The 16,520-nt window shown below is 42.5% G+C and overlaps 1 protein-coding gene across 1 annotated transcript in view; it reads right to left on the bottom strand.

The window, feature by feature from the left end:
• The window catches only part of PHF20 (PHD finger protein 20), a 143,937-nt gene that overhangs the window by 18,665 nt on the left and 108,752 nt on the right, over nt 1-16,520 (bottom strand). The window contains exons 11-13 of the mRNA XM_021689055.2: nt 9,979-10,077; nt 7,718-7,882; nt 6,555-6,733 (exon numbers count right to left, since the gene is read on the bottom strand). Of these exons, the coding sequence (XP_021544730.1) occupies nt 6,555-6,733; nt 7,718-7,882; nt 9,979-10,077 (443 nt within the window). The remainder of the gene's footprint in view (nt 1-6,554; nt 6,734-7,717; nt 7,883-9,978; nt 10,078-16,520) is intronic.

Genomic DNA, 16,520 nt, shown 5'->3' with positions numbered 1-16,520 from the left:
GGGGTACTCTTCCTACTGACCATGGGGGCTGTTTGTGAGCAATCACGGGGTCACATATAAAAACATCCATCAAAGAGCCCAGCACACAGCCTTCATGCACCTATTACCACTACAACTGGGCAACCTGATTTACTTTGATACCTCCTGGAATAATCACATGCTAGCACTTGGAGTTTATTCTCTCTAAATCTTACCAAAGGTCACACAGCTGAAGAGAGGCAACAGTGGATCAGAACACAGGCCTGTGTAATGGTAAAGCTAGTAGTTCTTTTACCCTGAGGCTCCACTGCCTTACTTGGATAAGGGGGTAGAGGGAGAATGGGGAGAAGGAGGGACAGAAGGAGAGAGGGAAAGAAAGGAGGAGACAGTGAGGGCAGCACAGAAGTTGTGTGGATGGCCTCAGGATAGTAAGCCTGAGGGCTAAGGGTCTGGAGAGAATGGAAAGAAAAAACGATGCCAAATGAGATACTAGGGCACTTCATGGCATCTCAAACCAGGAACCTAAGCCTTTAACTATGCAACCAAATGGATAGCTCTGGAGGGTGAACAATGAGCTTCCTTCCCAGCATGGCCTTTTTAAGGGTGGGCCACCAGCCTGGTCACAAGGGACTAAGGTCCAAAGCTCAGACAGTCCTCGGCTGTCTGGAGCCAGACAGGCCCTAGCATCAAGAGGGCTTTCCTGGGCAGATATGAATCCTCTAGGAAGCTAACTGCATCAGAATCAACAGAGGCAAAGCTGGAAGACAGACTTTAGCTAAGATCCGATCCAGATTCTTTAATTTACAGATGAAGAAACTAAGGCTCAGGGGGAAAGTAAAGGCTGCACAATAACAAAGAATTAGTTGCAGAAAAACAGAATTAAGAATGAAAGTCTGTCTCACCAATAACTTTTGAAATTTCTTGAGAACTGGGATTCACTAAAATTCAATCAAATACAGCTAAGTTGAAAACTTCAAAATAACTTTTTTTGCATGGGTTTGGCTAAAAAACATTATTCATTTTTAAAAGTTTAAATTTAGAAATGAACGCGAATAATAACTGAAAACATAAAATATCTAATAAACCTAAGACTATCTAAGAATAGAATATCTAAGAATAAAACATGCAAGATCTCTGTGAAGAAAATTTTAAAATACTATTTAAAGGACACAAAGACTTAAGCCAATGGTAAGGAATATCTTATTCCTGGATAGCAACAGTCTTAATCATAAGGAAGTCCTTTCTCCTTAGGTAAATTTATAAAAATAATGTAGTACCAAATAAATAATAAATTAATAGCTGTAGAACTGGATAAGCTGATCCTAAAATTAATAGCCAGGAAATTTGTAAAAAAGAACAAAAGGGGGTACTAGCCCTATAAAATATTTTAAAAATATTATAAAGGTAAAATAATTAGAATTGTATAAGCAAATAGATGGAAAAGGAGAATCCAAAAAGCGATCCAAATACATATGGAAATAAAATAAACAAAGGTGACATTTTGGTAATGGGGCATGGTGTTGGGACAACTGGGTAGCCATGGCCCTCACACCTTATACCAGGATAAATTCCAGGTGGATCAAATATTTACATCGCTTTAAGAAGAATAAGTGAAACTTCAAAAGTACCAGAATCAACCATGACAGGATTCTGTTACAAATTTTTCTATAAACTTTTATTAACTTCCAATAAGGAAGCAACTGTTATCCAAATTTCAGAATTCATTAAAGAAAAGTTTGATATAGTTGACTCATAAAAACAAACAAAAAATCTGAAAAGTCAAAAGACAGATGACAAAGTGGGTACAAGTAGTTGTAACTGTTCTTGCAGCCAATACAAAACAAGGTCTAAAAAAGCCTCTACAAATGAGTAGGAAAATGACCATCCAGTAGAAAAATGGATAAAGCACATGAACACACAGGTCAAAGGAAAATATCTAATTCTTAAAAAGATGTTCAAATCACCCACTAAAAGAATTAATGAATAGTTACTTGAATTAATATAATTACTGTGAAATCAACCAGACTAATAATATGCATACACATTAGTATTTCTAGGTTTGGAGATTACATATAAATATCAAGTAATTCTTTATACATTTATGTACTGCCTGAAGTTTTGATAATAAACATATGCTTTTATCCTAAAAGTGTTATTCTCATGAAAAATTATTTACAGAGCATAATTTTCATTTATATATACATGTGTATGTGTATTCTAGAATATTAACAATGCTTATCTCTGGGTAATTGTTTTCTTCTTTGTGATTTTCTGCATTTTCCAAATGCTACAAGTATGAAATTTTTTTTTTTTAAGATTTTATTTATTTATTTGAGAGAGAGAGAATGAGAGAGAGCACATGAGAGGGGGGAGGGTCAGAGGGAGAAGCAGACTCCCTGCCGAGCAGGGAGCCCGATGCGGGACTCGATCCCGGGACTCCAGGATCATGACCTGAGCCGAAGGCAGTCGCTTAACCGACTGAGCCACCCAGGCCCCCCAAGTATGAAATTTTTTAAAGATTTATTTAAAAATAAATTACAGGGGCGCCGGGGTGGCTCAGTCGGTTAAGCATCTGCCTTCACCAGGGTCCTGGGATCGAACCCCGCGTCGGGCTCCCCTCTCAGCCGGGAGTCTGCTACTCCTTCTCCCTGTGTCCCTCCCCCCGTTCATGCTCATTCTTGCTCTCTCTCAAATAAATAAATACCTTTTTAAAAAAATTACAAAATGGCTATACCAATAGACTATTTTTTCACTTATCTTTTTTTTTAAGATTTGTTTTATTTGAGAGAGAGAGAGAACATGCATGCCAGCAGGGGGAAGAGCAGAAGGAGAGGGAGAGTGAGAAAAATCTCAAGCAGACTCCGTGCTGAGTGTGGAGCCTGACCAGGGGCTCAATCTCACGACCCTGAGATCATGAACTGAGCTGAAATCAAGAGTCAGACACTCAATGGACTGAGCTACCCAGGCACCCCTTTTTCTCACTTACCTGAAGAGCAAAGCAAAGATAAAGTTCAATAATATCCTATACTGAAAAGGGTGCTCCTAAGACTGTTCACTGGGACAGGCTCCAGGGCAAGTTTATACAATATTGCTATGACAAAAATATTTATCAAAATTACAAATGCACATAACCTGTGGCCCAGGAATTCTACTTCCAAAACTTGGCCCAACAGGTGTACTTACACAAAATTACTCATTACATTATTGTTAAAGTTAGAAACAATCTAAATGTCATCAACATGGGAAGGGATTAAATAAATTATGATCCATCCATTATGCAGCCATTAAAAAGAATAAAGAAGCTTTTTTATTTTTATTTTTTTTTAAAGATTTTATTTATTTATTTGACAGAGAGAGAGAGACAGCTAGAGAGGGAACACAAGCGGAGGAGTGGGAGAGGGAGAAGCAGGCTCCTGGCTGACCAGGGAGCCAGATGCGGGGCTCGATCCCAGGACCCTGGGACCATGACCTGAGCCGAAGGCAGAGCTTAACGACTAAGCCACCCAGGTGCCCAAAGCTTTTTTATGTTTGAAAATGAAATGGGCTTGAACTTATCTATTGTTAAATGAGAAAAGATATTAAAAATACTACATATAAAGTAACATTGTGTTAAAAAAAAAAGATGGTTGCACAGCAATATAAGTGTACTCATCTAACGCCACACACACTTAAAAATGGTAAAATTTTATGTTTTTTTTACCACGAAATAAAAAAGGGCAGGGGGGAGTAAGAGAATGTATTTGTTAGCCACAGAGTGTTTCCAGAATGCTACACAAGAAGCTGATAAAGGGTGCTTCCCATGAAGGGGAGGTGGGGTCAGATTTTTTTCTCTATACCTAGGTATACTTTTTGGACTTTGAACTACATGAATGCTCTAGCTAGCAACAAACAAACAATACAAATTTTAAAACAAACAAAGCTTTTAAAATGGACTTCTGGTTAAAACTGCTACACAGGGGCGCCTGGGTGGCTCAGTTGGTTAAGCAACTGCCTTAGGCTCAGGTCATGATCCTGGAGTCCCAGGATGGAGTTTCACATCAGGCCCCCTGCTCAGCGGGGAGTCTGCTTCTCCCTCTGACCCTACTCCTTCTCCTGCACTCTCTCTCATTCTCTCTCTCTCAAATAAATAAATAAAATCTTAAAAAAAAAAACAAAACTGTTACACAACTTTTACTGGGTTTGGCACCTAATACGTATTTGTTAGTCTAAAGCAAACTACAGCCAAGAGGCTAAATTCAGCTCAAGTCCTGTTTTTATAAGTAAAGTATCATATGAACACATCCATGCTCATTTATTACGTAATGCCTATGGCTGATTGGGGCTAAGCTGAATAGCTGCAATAAAGAACACATGGCCCTCAAAGCCTACAATATTTATCATCTAGTCCTTTAAGAAAAAGTTTGCCCAAACCTGCCCTAGAAAATTAAAATAATTTAAATATCAAATGGATTTCCTGAGGTTCATTTTTATGTGGCACCCGGATTTCTCAAATATTCATGATTATTAAGTAAGATTTTAACCTCCCAATGATTTAAATTATTAGCACTGGTAAATAAAATCAAATAATAATTTACTTGAGTAATGTTAATACCAATCAAATAATGAAAATGATCAGAGAAAATTACTCTTCTAAAGTAATATATGCACCTTCTAGGAAACAAACTCTAAATGTATTCTAGGGTAGTGCAAATTACCAATGTAAGTAAAAAAATTTATTTAAAAAATAATCATTGGATCTTCCTAGATGATGAATACATTTAAAACTAGATGATGAATACATTTAGAAAGTTTAAATTTCATTTGTTCCAGAGCTCCCTCCAAATGTATGCCTTTTGCTAAAGTTACCGAGTGGAAAAGGTACATTGCTCATAATGCCAGGGAAAGTAAAAAACTGTCCCTCTATACCACAAAGCCAGCTGGACAGCAAGTGGACAGCAGAGAAAAGTCTTCTACAGCAAAACACAAAGTGTTCTGAAGTGAGCTCATCATCACCACAATACCACAGGAAGCCACAAGCGTTGAGCTGAGCTAAGCTAGGGGAAGGCCATGCAGAGCCTAGGAAGCTGGAGATGAAAGTCAGTTCCTGACTCTCCTGTTACAGCCGGTATGGCCTCAACAGTTCCAAACTTAAGTTTCCTCATAGAGCACATAATACCAAACCGAGCTCTACCTCCCTGAACACCCCATCATCCTTGCTACTTATAGAAAAGTCAATGGGAAAAGTACAGTGGATCAGAACTGGGTCTCTTCTGATTAGCTGGAACAACCCTGCCAAGAAGGGCCTTCATTACTCACCCACTAAAGATTTCTATGGACAAATGAAGACCAAATCAGGCTTCCAAGGCCAGAACTGACCACACGCCCAGAGAGACAGGATAAAAACTAACCATCTTCAACATCCTTTTAAAAACCAAACTTAAGGGGCGCCTGGGTGGCTCAGTTGGTTAAGCGACTGCCTTCGGCTCAGGTCATGATCCTGGAGTCCCGGGATCGAGTCCCGCATCGGGCTCCCTGCTCGGCAGGGAGTCTGCTTCTCCCTCTGACCCTCCTCCCTCTCATGCTCTCTGTCTCTCATTCTCTCTGTCTCAAATAAATAAATAAAATCTTTAAAAAAAAAAAAAAGTGAAGATGATCTATTTTGAACTTTCAAAACTACTGCTTTTAAACTTGTGAGATATTTTGTGGTTCTATGAAAGAATCCATTAGAAAAATGGGTTCTGATGTTGAAAAGGTTTGAAAACCACTGACCTAAAGCTTACTAAAGGTCATAAATATCAGGTACTATTTGAGACCATTTATGTACTCTGAATTCCCAGAGGTTACCACGAAAGCTACTGAAAAACAAAGAAATTCCCAAAGAATCCTAACCAATATAACCATGACTTACTTGAAAAACTCAGGTGCCCTGGACATTCCGGGCAGCTGCCTAGACAAGCAGGGTATTTATGACAGCCTCTGGAGTCAGCCAGCCAGCAGCCACCTCACCAGAACTGTCATTAAGAGCAAGAAAAGGGCCAGAGGCAAGCAGGTGCTGGCCAGTGACGCTCTCCCCCAGCAGGCAGGGAGGCCTACCCCACAGGCACATCCCAGAGATGGAGATGACAGATACAAATGTCAGGAAAATAAAGAACAAGAAACAGACAACTTATGAAACTGGCCTCCATTTCATAAGGCCATATAGAAATTTTACATCAGAGAGAAAGCAAGGGACCACAGGAAGATTCAACTGCCACTCCAGAGATTCGGATCCCTGATGTTCAACTCCTCACTGTGTGACCACAGGCAAGGCCCTTCCCATTTGTGGGTACCAGCTGCCCCAAGCAGAGCATGAGACTTTTAGACTCAGTGATGTTTCAAGTCCTCTCTCATTCTATTAATAGGCTATTTACACCAGCCTGAGATTCAGAGGAAGCTGAACTAAAAAGTAAGCTCAATGTGCTGCTGGTAATACTGCCTATCTGGCTGCGGCTTCTAACATGATTCTATGTTTGCTGTACTCAAACTGCAGTCCCTCAAATTCCCTCCAAGGACCAGTTTGTGTTTCTCTATGCCTGTCTCCTGGAAGCTCTACCTACCTGAATCATGAAGTCATTTTCCTCCTGAACCTCACAGATGCAGCGGACCACTTCAAAATCATAGCGGTCGTCCCCATCGAGTTCCTCATCTGGGTTGGTGGTCACATCAATATCTTGACCATATTCCTCATCGCTCCAAAGAAAGCTCTCAGAAGAGGACTCACTCAGATTATCCTCCTCTGAGAGGAAAGGAAAAACAACAGTCACTATTTTAAATTATAGTTATAAAATTTTCAAAAACTTAGAATGTCATGAGTGGAAGTGACCGTACAGCCCCACTCCTCTATGAATTTTCACAGAGCTGGGAAACAGGAACTCCAATCTGTCCCTTGGGCCTGTCATCTAGCAACAGCCCAAATGACGTATGCTGCCTGCTGATGAACCGAACTCCATTCCTCATTTTACTGAGAGTGAAGCCCAAAGTAAGTGGCAGCTCAAGGTCACAGAGCTCACTGGCAGAGAGGCTGCAACTCCCCATGAACTACACAGATCATCATCCTAATGACTCAAACATGTTCCTCAACCTCATCCCTTCCAGCCAGGATCTGGCTTACTGTCAGGTCTACATTCAGAGCCACCTTTAAAACTCTGTCGACAGTAGGAAATGAAGAAGGGGCAGATTCCAGGGATAATCAGAACTAGAATCACTAGATGTTGGTGTCAGGCACCAACATTAGTTATAATTACAGCTAACCTTTACTGATCACGTATTTTGTACCACTGTTGTAAGTACTTTCCATATACTTATTAAATCCTTCCAAACTCACAATCACCCTCTAAATTGCTGGAAAAGAAGCACCTTCAAGGTTGACTCAGATTTCCCCAAGCAACCAGATTAGATGCAGAGTCCATCAATAAAAAATGGAGCAATGAGAAGGGCAGGTATGCAAGAGGATGGGGTATAATGGATTTTGGGGGTTACAGATATAATGGCCTGGAGGTACCTAAGAGGCATTCAACTAAAGCCAAAGTTGGAGAGAAGGAAAGTTCAGGAAAGGCACAGCTAATAGCCTTTGTTTTATATGATGTACTTCTTTCTTTTGAAAATATAACAGACTGTATTTGCAGAGGGCCTGGGGAGTAAGTCACACTGTCAACATAAATCCAGCCTTCTCTGACTATAATGCTATACAAATGATCAAGTCAGCCGACAGTCTCCTTACCGGATACTTTCACTTTCCCTTTATGGTTTCCAGATTCCGAGCCATGGAGCTGTGGGCTCATATGGACCCCAGGCTTATGTGAGGACCCACACCTGGTGACAGCAAATGCCTTGGGTGGAGATGGTTCCTGAGAGGTATCACTGATCTCCTCACTGCAAGGGCATTCTGGAAGATAGGATCAAAAAGGAATCAGCAGCCCCCACATATCATCAGGGCATTCCAGAATCAATCCCACCCAACCAACAGCCCCACTGTTCAAACAACTCCATGGCAGAGGAGCAAGTCAGTACAAAGCGGTGTGGAGGACAGATTTAGGGATTAAAACTTCTAGCTACCTCCAAGAACCTCAAAACTAAAAGCTTCCTCCTCAATATCACCCTTCTCCCCCTTTTTTCTGATAAGATTGTTTTTCTAAGCCAAAAGATATATTAAGAATAAAACATGGGGCGCCTGGGTGGCTCAGATGGTTAAGCGTCTGCCTTCGGCTCAGGTCATGATCCCAGGGTCCTGGGATCGAGTCCCGCATCGGGCTCCCTGCTCCTTGGGAGCCTGCTTCTCCCTCTGCCTCTCTCTCTCTCTCTGTCTCTCATGAATAAATAAATAAAATCTTTAAAAAAAAAAAAAAAGAATAAAACATGGCATCCCTTGGTCTCCCAAGGTTGGAACACTTATTTTCTTAACATCTTTGTAGGAGCTAGACACACACTCTTCAAGAAGTAAATCCTTTATTGAAAGGGTTCAGAGATACGTGTTTAAGAGTTGTGTGTAGGGGCACCCGGGTGGTGCAGTTAAGCATTCGACTCTCGGTTTCAGCTCAGGTTGTGATCTTAGGGTCATCAGATTGAGCCTCACGTTGGGCTCTGCACTCAGTGCGGAGTCTGCTTAAGAATCTCTGTCCCTGGGGCGCCTGGGTGGCTCAGTCGTTAAGCGTCTGCCTTCAGCTCAGGTCATGGTCCCAGGGACCTGGGATCAAGCCCCGCATCGGGCTCCCTGCTCCGTGAGAAGCCTGCTTCTCCCTCTCCCACTCCCCCTGCTTGTGTTCCCTCTCTCACTGTGTCTCTGTCAAATAAATAAATAAAATCTTAAAAAAAAAAAAAAAAGAATCTCTGTCCCTGGGCACCTGGGTGGCTCAGTCATTAAGCACCTGCCTTCAGCTCAGGTCATGATCCTGGAGTCCTGGGATCGAGTCCCACATTGGGCTCCCTGCTCAGTGGGGAGTCTGCTTCTCCCTCTAACCCTCACCCCACTTATGCTCTCTCTCTCAAATAAATATTTTTTAAAAAGAATCTCTGTCCCTCTCCCTCTGCCCCTCCCGCCCCCGCTCTTACTCTTTCAAATAAATAAATAAATCTTAAAAAAATAAAAAGAGTTGAGTGTACAAGGGGTGCCTGCCTGGCTCAGTTGGTGGAGCATGCAACTATTGATCTTGGGGTCATAAGAGTCCCACATTGGGTGTAGAGACTACTTAAAAATAAAATCCTGACGAACCATGAGAGATGATGGACTCTGAAAAACAAACTGAGGGTTCTAGAGGGGAGGGGGGTGGGAGGATGGGTTAGCCTGGTAATGGGTATTGAGGAGGGCACATTCTGCATGGAGCACTGGGTGTTATGCACAAACAATGAATCATGGAATACTACATCTAAAACTAATGATGTAATGTATGGGGATTAACATAAGAATAAAAAAAAAAAAGAAAAAAAAAATCCTAAGGGGCGCCTGGGTGGCTCAGTTGTTAAGCGTCTGCCTTCGGCTCAGGTCATGATCCCATGGTCCTGGGATCGAGCCCCGCATCGGGCTCCCTGCTAAGCGGGAAGCCTGCTTCTCCCTCTCCTACTCCCACTGCTTCTGTTCCCTCTCTCGCTGTGTCTCTCTCTGTCAAATAAATCAATAAAATCTTTAAAAATAAATAAATTAAATAAATCTTAAAAAAAAAAAAGAGTTGTGTGTGCAAACAAATACAATCATTCACCTGCATATCCTCTCTTATTATAATGCTTTCACATGCACTACCCTATGACAGGGCACACTGGCCAATGCAGAAAGAAAGAAGGTCTTCCTAAATGCCAATGTGGCCTTGTAACACCCAGGATGAATAGACTCTCCCCTGCCAAGGTCCATGCCAGGCTGAGCCCACAAGCTCCCTTAAAGGCCTGCTGGCCCCTCCTCTCCTCAGTGCAAGTTCAGAGGCCAGGAGACCAAGCAACCCCTCCCCAACCCATGGTAGGAAACCCAAGTGAAACACCCCAGGGGAAAATTACCAGGTTTGGTTTTCTTTTTCTTTTTCTTTTTTTTCTTTGGCTTCATTCTCACAAACTCTTTGAATTTCTTCTCTTTATTCTTTTCCTTATCTTTTGCAGCTGGAATTAAAAATAAGTGTAAGTCTTGACTTTCTAACATCTTGTTTCCATCACTAAGATGTTCATTCTCAAGTAAGTATGTCCAATGTGAAGAACTAAAACGGGCAAAGGAACAGAGTTCTGGATCTGGTTCTGCCTACGAGGTTACCTTCTATCCTCCTCAAGGTTCTGGAACCCCTTCTCCATCATCTAGCCTTTAGACCAACGGTGGGCAAACTCTGGCCCACGGCCTGTTATTTTGTTTTATTGAAACACACCATGCTCATTCGTTATATATTGATGATGGCTGCTTTCATGCTTCAACAGCAGAGTTGAGGAGTGAAGATGGAGACTTTATGGCCCTCAAAGCTGAAAATATTTGTCTGGCCCTCTACAGATTAAGTTTGCCAACCCTACTTAGATCACTCCTCACTGGCTACATACTACAATCACCGGGTGAGATTTTTAAAAAGTGAGTGCCCAGGTCCCACCCATAGAGATGCTGATTTATGTGGCTTATGGTGTGACCTGCATGTCAAGATGTTGTTTCTTTTTTTTTTATAATTGAAGTACAATTCACATAACATAAAATTACCCATTTAAAAATGAACAATACGCACCTTCCAAATACCACAGCTTCATTCTCTGCTACTCTTCACAGCAAACTCAAGTCATCAACACTCCCTGTCCAAACTTCTCACTTCAGTTTTTCCTAATTCCATTCTAAAAATCTTCCCACCTACCACTCTGAGACTGTTTTCAGTTTTCAAAGTTAACAACAGCCTTACCATTGCAAAAATCCAGTTGTTTTGCTTATCAAATGTGTCCACAGCATTTCATATAATTGATCAAGCCTTACTCTGTAGATGTCAAGAAGGGTTTAAGCACACATATCCTAGGACCTAACCACTCTACTCCTAGATATTTACTCAAGAGAAGGGATACCGTGTCCACACAGAGACATGTACATGAACGTCCACTGAAGCTGTAATTGTAATCACACAAAGTAAAAAATGCCCAAATGTCCATCAGCAAGTGAATGAATCACTTGTGGTGTGTTCACACAATGGAATACTTTTCAGCAATAAAAGCATGAAGTATTAGTATGTGCAGCAACCTAAGTGAATCTCAAGATAAGTATGCTAAGTGAAAGGAGCCAGATAAAATCTAGTATCTGCATGATTCCATTTGTATAAAATTCTAGATGAAAAGTAGTCTATTTCAGCGCCCAAAGGGCGCCTGGGCAGCTCAGATGGTTGGGCGACTGGCTTCAGCTCAGGTCATAATCCCAGAGTCCTGGGATCGAGCCCCACATTGGGCTCCTTGCTCAGCGGGGAGCCTGCTTCTCCCTCTCCCTCTGCCTGCTATTCCACCTGCTTGTGCTCTCTCTGTCAAATAAATAAATAAAATCTTAAAAAAAATAAATTTAAATTAAAATTAAAAAACAGTGCCCGATGAGAGGAAGAGAGGAGTAGAAAGGAGGAATTAAAAAGAGGCATAGGGAAAGTCTGGGAGGCAAAAGATGTGTTTACTATCTTGACTGGGTTGCTCTTCAAATTATACAATTTAAATACAGGGAGTTCACTGCACAATTAAGCTTCAATAAAGCTGCAAAAAAAAAAAAAATCCAGTGGTATGTAGTACATTCACCATGTTGTGCAACCAGCTCTACCCAGCTGCAAAACATTCCCATCACTCCTAAGGAAAATTCTTTACCACTAAGCAGTTTCTCCCCAGGCCCTCAACCCCTGGTGAGCACCATTCCGCATCTGTGGCTACAGATGTATCTACTCCGGACATTTCATATAAATGCAATCACACAATATGTGACCTCCTATGTCTGGCTTCTTTCACTTAGCATGTTTCCAAGGGCATCAAAAACACTCTCCAAGTGATTCTGATGTGGAATCAAGATGATCACAAAGCAGTTATGGGGTAAGGTAAACAATCAGATTCAACTGATTTTAACTAAGCACTTGTGTGCAAAGAAACCACAAACATCTCATTTAATCCTAACAACAACCTGTGTATATCATTTTCATTTTACATTTTCATTTTTCATTTTACAGATTTTACAGAAGTAAAGCTCGGTGAGGTGAAGGACCTGCCTGACATCAAACAGATATCTGAAAACAGGTTCATCTGCCTCTTCATCACCATGTCAACACCGCAGCCCAGGCCCCTCTCCCAAATGGGCATCCAGGAACCATCAGAGAGGATAGTGGGCTGCCCTCCTAGCCGGCAAGTCTGGGCTCTACAGACAGAAGTTAATCAACTGGCTAAAGAACACAGGATTTAAGGGTCTCTAAGTTCCCTCCCAGTTAAAGTACTCCACAACTGAGAAACAAAGTTCAACGAACAAGAACTCTAGAAAATACCTTAGTCTAATTTACAAAAATACTCAATTCAAGATCAAGAAACCAACGTCCAAAGAAGTAAGTTGACCTGGCCAAGGTCATACAGTTGATTAGCAAAACACAGTCAAATGCCTCCTGAATCTTACAAAAGCTATCAACAATACCTACTTTCCTCTGATCCTGAGAACAGTTTTCCTCGGATATAAAAACACAACTGGCGCCTGGGTAGCTCAGTCGATTAAGCGTCCGACTCTTGATTTTGTGGTCATGGAATCAAGCCCCAAGTTGGGCTCCACTCTCAGCGCCTAGTCGGCTTGAGGATTTTCTCTCCCTCCCACTCTGCCCTCCCCCCGCTCTCGTGCTGGCTCCTTACACACATTAGAAAGGAAGAAATAAAACTATCTTTGTTTGCAGAGACAGGACTGTCGATGTAGAAAATCCCAAAGAATTGGCCAAAAACAAACGAACAAAAAACCTGCTGGAAATAGTGATTATAGCAAGGTTGCAAAGAAACAAGGTTAATATACAAAAGTCCACTACTTTCCTATATATTAGCAATGAACAATTGGAATTTGAAATCAATAAATAGCAAGGAGGCCTGCATGCCTCCACTGGAACTGAAATTAGAATTCGGTTGAGGGAGAGATGATGTGGCTAGAAGCAGATCATGTAGGGCCCTGTAAGGAAGTTGGCCTTTACTACGAGTGACTTAGGAGGCCACTGGAAGCATCTGAGTAAAGGAATAATAGAAGTTGATATATTGTCCCGCATCAGGCTCCTTGCTCAGCAGGGAGCCCCGCTTCTGCCTCTGCTTGCCACTCCCTCTGCTTGTGCTCTCTCTCGCTCACTCGCTCTCTCTTGCTCTCTGACAAACAAAAAATAAATACTTTTTTTTAAATCTCTCTAAAAAAAAGTAGTTGATATATCGTCACACACAAACATATAGAAACTGCTGCCCAATCCAGTTTTTGATTTGTAAACTCAGGTTTTAATGACCTCCAAATTAAAGTAACTATATATATCCATTAGTTTACCAAAAGGCTAACAGCATTAACCCAGTCAGTAGAAGTGGCTGAAGAAGAGAGATCACCTTGGTCCTGGATCCTTGAGAGGTCAAGATGTAGGGGTATAAACTGCCAAGTACCAGGGCATACCCAGTTATTATCTAAGTATGGGAGGTTTTTTTGGTCTTTTTTCATTTTACATTTTATTTTATTTTTTAAGATTTTATTTATTTATTTGACAGAGAGAGACACAGCGAAAGAGGGAACACAAGCAGGGGGAGTGGGAGAGGGAGAAGCAGGCTCCCCGCTGAGCAGGGAGCCTGATGCGGGGCTCGATCCCAGGACCCTGGGATCATGACCTGAGCCAAAGGCAAACACTTAACAACTGAGCCACCCAGGCGCCCCTCATTTTACATTTTATAAAACAGCATCACATCCTTTACGGAACCCAAAAGGCAATAAAAGAAGAATGGGGCCGTTCATTCCATACAAGGGATTCCTGAAGTCCCCACATTATTCAAAGTCACATAATTCATAACGAACATTCCCATAAAATGAAGACATAATGAACACTTTCATTGGCCTACTAGCTTTGAAATCACATGGCTAATGAATTTTCTCAGTTTCTTAGGATTTGCATTAATTCAAATTTTGCACATAAGACTTTTTATATCATACAACTTCAAACTGATAATTTTGCATAAAATGCAGCTATACCTTAGTATTATTACCACTCAACAGAGGAGGAAGTGAAATTCAGAGAAGCTGCAAAATCATGTAGATTGCTAAACAGAAAAGGAGAACTCAGACCTCTGAGGACTTGGGCCCTGTGCACGGTCCCTGAAATGGGAAACAGGGCATGGATCTGCTTTGCAGTTCACCACCACCACCACCTGGTTTCCTGGCTCTGCAGGTTTCTTTTCTCACCTTGCACCTGCTGGGTATAGGAGATACCTATCTCCCAGAATCTTTTCTACCCCTCCTTTACTGGGCAGCGTGTAAGGGCTTTGAACAGGATTGACTCCACACTCAGTTAAATCAGTAAGAGTAATCCCATAGCCCTGGTCACAATTTTAGGCTTAGATAATCTGAGCCTGGCCAACTTCCTAAGGCAGGGATGAGAATGGACTGATCTGACCCACATGTGGGATTCTGGTCCAATATTTATAAAAAGGATATGTTTTTACTCTCTTGTTAGATTTGACTGAAGCAGTATGGAGTCTTAAATGATACTGGCTACCACCCTATGACCACAAGGTATCCAGCCTGAAAACAGCACTGAGAGGCAAGATGGTAAGACAGTCCTGGAGCCGTACCTCCCCTGGACTGCCCCATTATGTGAACCAACACACCCTCTTGATTGTAGAGTCAATTCAAATAGGAGTTCCTGTTACTTGTAACTAAAAGCTTCCCAAGTCTTGCAGCTGGTCTGAAATATGGTCACCTTAAGCTTTAAAGAGTTCCCTTCAAAGGCTTCAATTAGAGGAGTAAACAATGAAGATAAAAAGAAGAGCTATTCTAGGAAGTTGTTCTATAGAGGCCTATGAATGCAGAGGGAAGAGAGAAAATCTCCAGAGTCTCACCCTGGTTTCTGGCTGTAAACTGGGTAGTCACATGTGGCCTGAGGTGGCAAAGCTCACAAGGACAAATGTCCAGCAGTGACTAAGCTAATGCAGGTGATTCCCTGAGGTACAGAGGCAGACATGCTGACAACAGGCAGAACTCATTCGGACTACCCATGTACACAGGAAGTCTCCTTCCGGGAAGCACTCCTTACTCCCTACTCCAGGACCCAGGGGCAGGGCATCCTTCCCTGGAATCCTAAAAAAAAAAAACAGAAACAGAGCCTAGAGTGAGGGGGTAGGCTCTGCAACTAGATTCAGATCATGGCTCCACCACCTGCTAGATGTAGAGATATTGGTTCGAGTTAACCCAACTCTTCTGCATCTCAGTTTCTAATTTATCACTGGGCACAACAGTACCCACCTCATATGGATTGTTTTGGGAATTAAACAAGATAATACAAGGAAAGAACTTGGAACAGTGCCTAGCACATGCCAAGTTCTCAAATGTTAGCTTTTGCTATCTTGCTTGCAATACCCTCTCCACGGATGGTGAGACTGGTCTGCTGTCAGCTCTCTCTTTGGACAGCCTGACCAATTGTTCCATGACCCACACAATATGAGCCTGACTGCACAGCTTCTTCCAGATTGCCCAAGCTTGGCTGCACAAAGAGCAATTTCCTGCCAAAGCGATGGATCAGAGAGCAGCTTGTCACCTGAAGAGGGTGAAGCTTTTCTAGGATGGCCACTTGTCTCCTCAGGCTGTAGGTGCCCATTAGAAGTACCAGAGCCCTGGGGCGCCTGGGTGGCTCAGTCAGTACGTGACTGCCTTCAGCTCAGGTCATGATCTCAGGGTCCTGGGATCGAGCCCCACATCGGGCTCCCTGCTCTGCGGGGAGCCTGCTTCTCCCTCTCCCACTCCCCCTGCTTGTGTTCCCTCTCTCGCTGTCTCTCTCTCTGCCAAATAAATAAATAAAATATTTTAAAAAAAAAAAGGTACCAGAGCACTTCTTTCTCCCTCTGTACAGCCTGCTCCCTATTTCTCCACCGGACCATCACCGACTTATGAGAGCAGAAGGACATTAGACCGCTGCTTCCAGGAGGGAAAGGCACAGAATAACATCACCATCATCTACGGGAGAACTGCCTATACACCACAGAGCACAGCCACATGGCTGGGACAAGCAGCAACCAGAGCATGCTCTGATCTGCATGAAGGGACAGCAAGCAGCTCAAGGGCAGAGTAGAAGTGGGCATGCTCTTGGAGGGATTCTCACTGCCTACCAGAGGAGGTGATACTCGTGGCTTAACACTACCATTTCACCATGCCTACTTTCCCAGCCTCTTCTCCCAGCAGTTCCCCAACCCCCCATGGATCCCACCCAAACACCAGCCCACAGGGCCCTCCAACAAACCCCTCTCTCAAGCCCTGCATTTTTTTTGCCTTAGTTCACATGGCAGAGAGTGTTATGCATTCTCCAATACCCAATTCTCCACTTAAAAGAGAATATTTTCCAGCTTCTCCTGAGCAAGGTGGGGCC

Source organism: Neomonachus schauinslandi, chromosome 10 (assembly GCF_002201575.2).
Source record: "Neomonachus schauinslandi chromosome 10, ASM220157v2, whole genome shotgun sequence".
NCBI classification, from domain to species: Eukaryota; Metazoa; Chordata; class Mammalia; order Carnivora; family Phocidae; genus Neomonachus; species Neomonachus schauinslandi.
Note: the sequence above shows the minus strand (reverse complement) of the source record. Positions and strands in the feature narration are given on the sequence as shown.